This window comes from Suricata suricatta, chromosome 5, assembly GCF_006229205.1.
Source record: "Suricata suricatta isolate VVHF042 chromosome 5, meerkat_22Aug2017_6uvM2_HiC, whole genome shotgun sequence".
Taxonomy (NCBI): Eukaryota; Metazoa; Chordata; class Mammalia; order Carnivora; family Herpestidae; genus Suricata; species Suricata suricatta.
The window spans coordinates 65,141,370-65,142,991 of record NC_043704.1 but is presented as its reverse complement, the minus strand read 5'-3'; the positions used below and the strand labels follow the sequence as shown (position 1 = coordinate 65,142,991).

The 1,622-nt window shown below is 48.7% G+C and overlaps 1 protein-coding gene across 1 annotated transcript in view; it reads right to left on the bottom strand.

Annotated features, from left to right (window-relative positions):
* Positions 1-1,608, bottom strand: part of ARHGAP31 (Rho GTPase activating protein 31) — a 112,044-nt gene extending 110,436 nt beyond the window's left edge. Inside the window, exon 1 of the mRNA XM_029939362.1 lies at positions 1,318-1,608. Coding sequence (XP_029795222.1) covers positions 1,318-1,417 — 100 coding nt within the window. The 5' untranslated portion in view covers positions 1,418-1,608. The remainder of the gene's footprint in view (positions 1-1,317) is intronic.
* Between the last annotated feature and the right edge of the window lie 14 nt (positions 1,609-1,622).

Below are 1,622 nucleotides of genomic sequence, written 5' to 3'. Positions count from 1 at the left end.
CCGATTATTGGAGAGGATTAAATGAGTGGACTGGTATGCCTTAATTTCAAAAAAGGCAGTTTTGAAACCCGTGGTACCCCAAGCTCTAAGATACTAAGCCATTTGTCCTAATGACACAGCAGACTCTGAACTCTAGAATACCACAGGAATATTACACCACTGCAAATTACTAGGTGATGCTGAGTCTTAAAAAAAAAAAAGTGATTGACACAAAATCCTTGCACTGTTTTTGAGATGCACATTTGATAAGAGCTAATCAAGTCATTTTTGAGATTATTTTCCTGGAGGCAGAATTATTCTTCACAGTTAAATAGCCCTCCAGTTTCCTCCTTTGTTATAGCTATCTGTGTGTAAATACAAGGCCTATATAGTGGACTCTTTAATTTCTCACTTAACTTTCTAAAGACAAGGCCTTATTGTCATGCGTATGCACAGCGCCCGTCAACCTTACAAAGGGAGTCATTTACTGCTCAATTTCCCCAGCCTTCCTATGATTAAAAACTTCTAACTTCAAATGCTATTATTGTATTCCAGATTGTTTTCTTTCCTCTCCCGCAACAAATGTTTAGATGGTCTCTACTCTGCAGGATTCCCTTTTTTAATCCAATCTGACCTTGAAAACAAAGACGCTCTCCTTTCTTTTACATACCCTACACTATTTTAAAATCCAGGCCCTCTGGCCTTTTTACAACACTCTTCTTGTCTGACACACCAAATGCTAATCTGAAAGCCAAGAGGAGGTAAAGGGTCTGGGGGGTTGGGGAGGGGAGGAAGGGAGGTACTATATATTTGGCATCAGTTCAGAAATTCAGAAAATGTTTGTGCAACCACTCCCCCAGCCAGGATCCACCGCACCCCCTGCCTTTCAGCACATTAATAAAAAAAGATGTGAGCAGATGAAATTGGAGAGCCCGGGAGGGACACCCAAGGCGATCATAATTATGTACCCGGAGAAGCCCACTGATCATCATCATCCCACAGGTCCAGCCAGAATCCCTCCCGTCCGACATCCAAAATCTGCGATCAGGATCTCGGGAGCTCCAGCCCGCAACCCGCAGAGGTGGCCGGTTAAAGTTTTAGCAGCACCGCCCAATAACGGCTTGCGTGCGACAAACGGAAGGACCCACACAGCCTCTGCACGTCGAGGTGGCAGCTCTGTGCACCTTAAGAATCTAATCTGTTCTTTAAAAAGAAAAAAGTACATTGAGCCCACAGGCCTGGAATACATTAACTTACGAATCTAACACGCCCCCAGAAGAGTCGATCTCTCCTCAAACAAAAAGAAAAGGTGGGGGGTGGGGGGCGAGGGCACTTTACCATCCTGTCCTGAGCTTTCCAGATACTCGGTCAGGTCACAGCCAAAGGCACTGGCGGCTCCCTTTCGTTTCAGCTTCTGCTTGGCACCCTTGTTCTTCATGAGTTAGTCCCGAAGAGGCTGCCCCTCCGTCTCTCCCTCCCCTGTGCTTTGCACCGCGCCTAGGATGGTCTCCGGGGTCAGATCACTGGCTGCGGCGCGGCTCCGGGGGCCCGCATGGGCGCGCGGAGGAAGTGCGGCCCGGGGCGGCGCTCATGGACCCCGGGGGCGCTGTGCCCGCGCGGCCGCGGAGCCTGCGATCCACTGC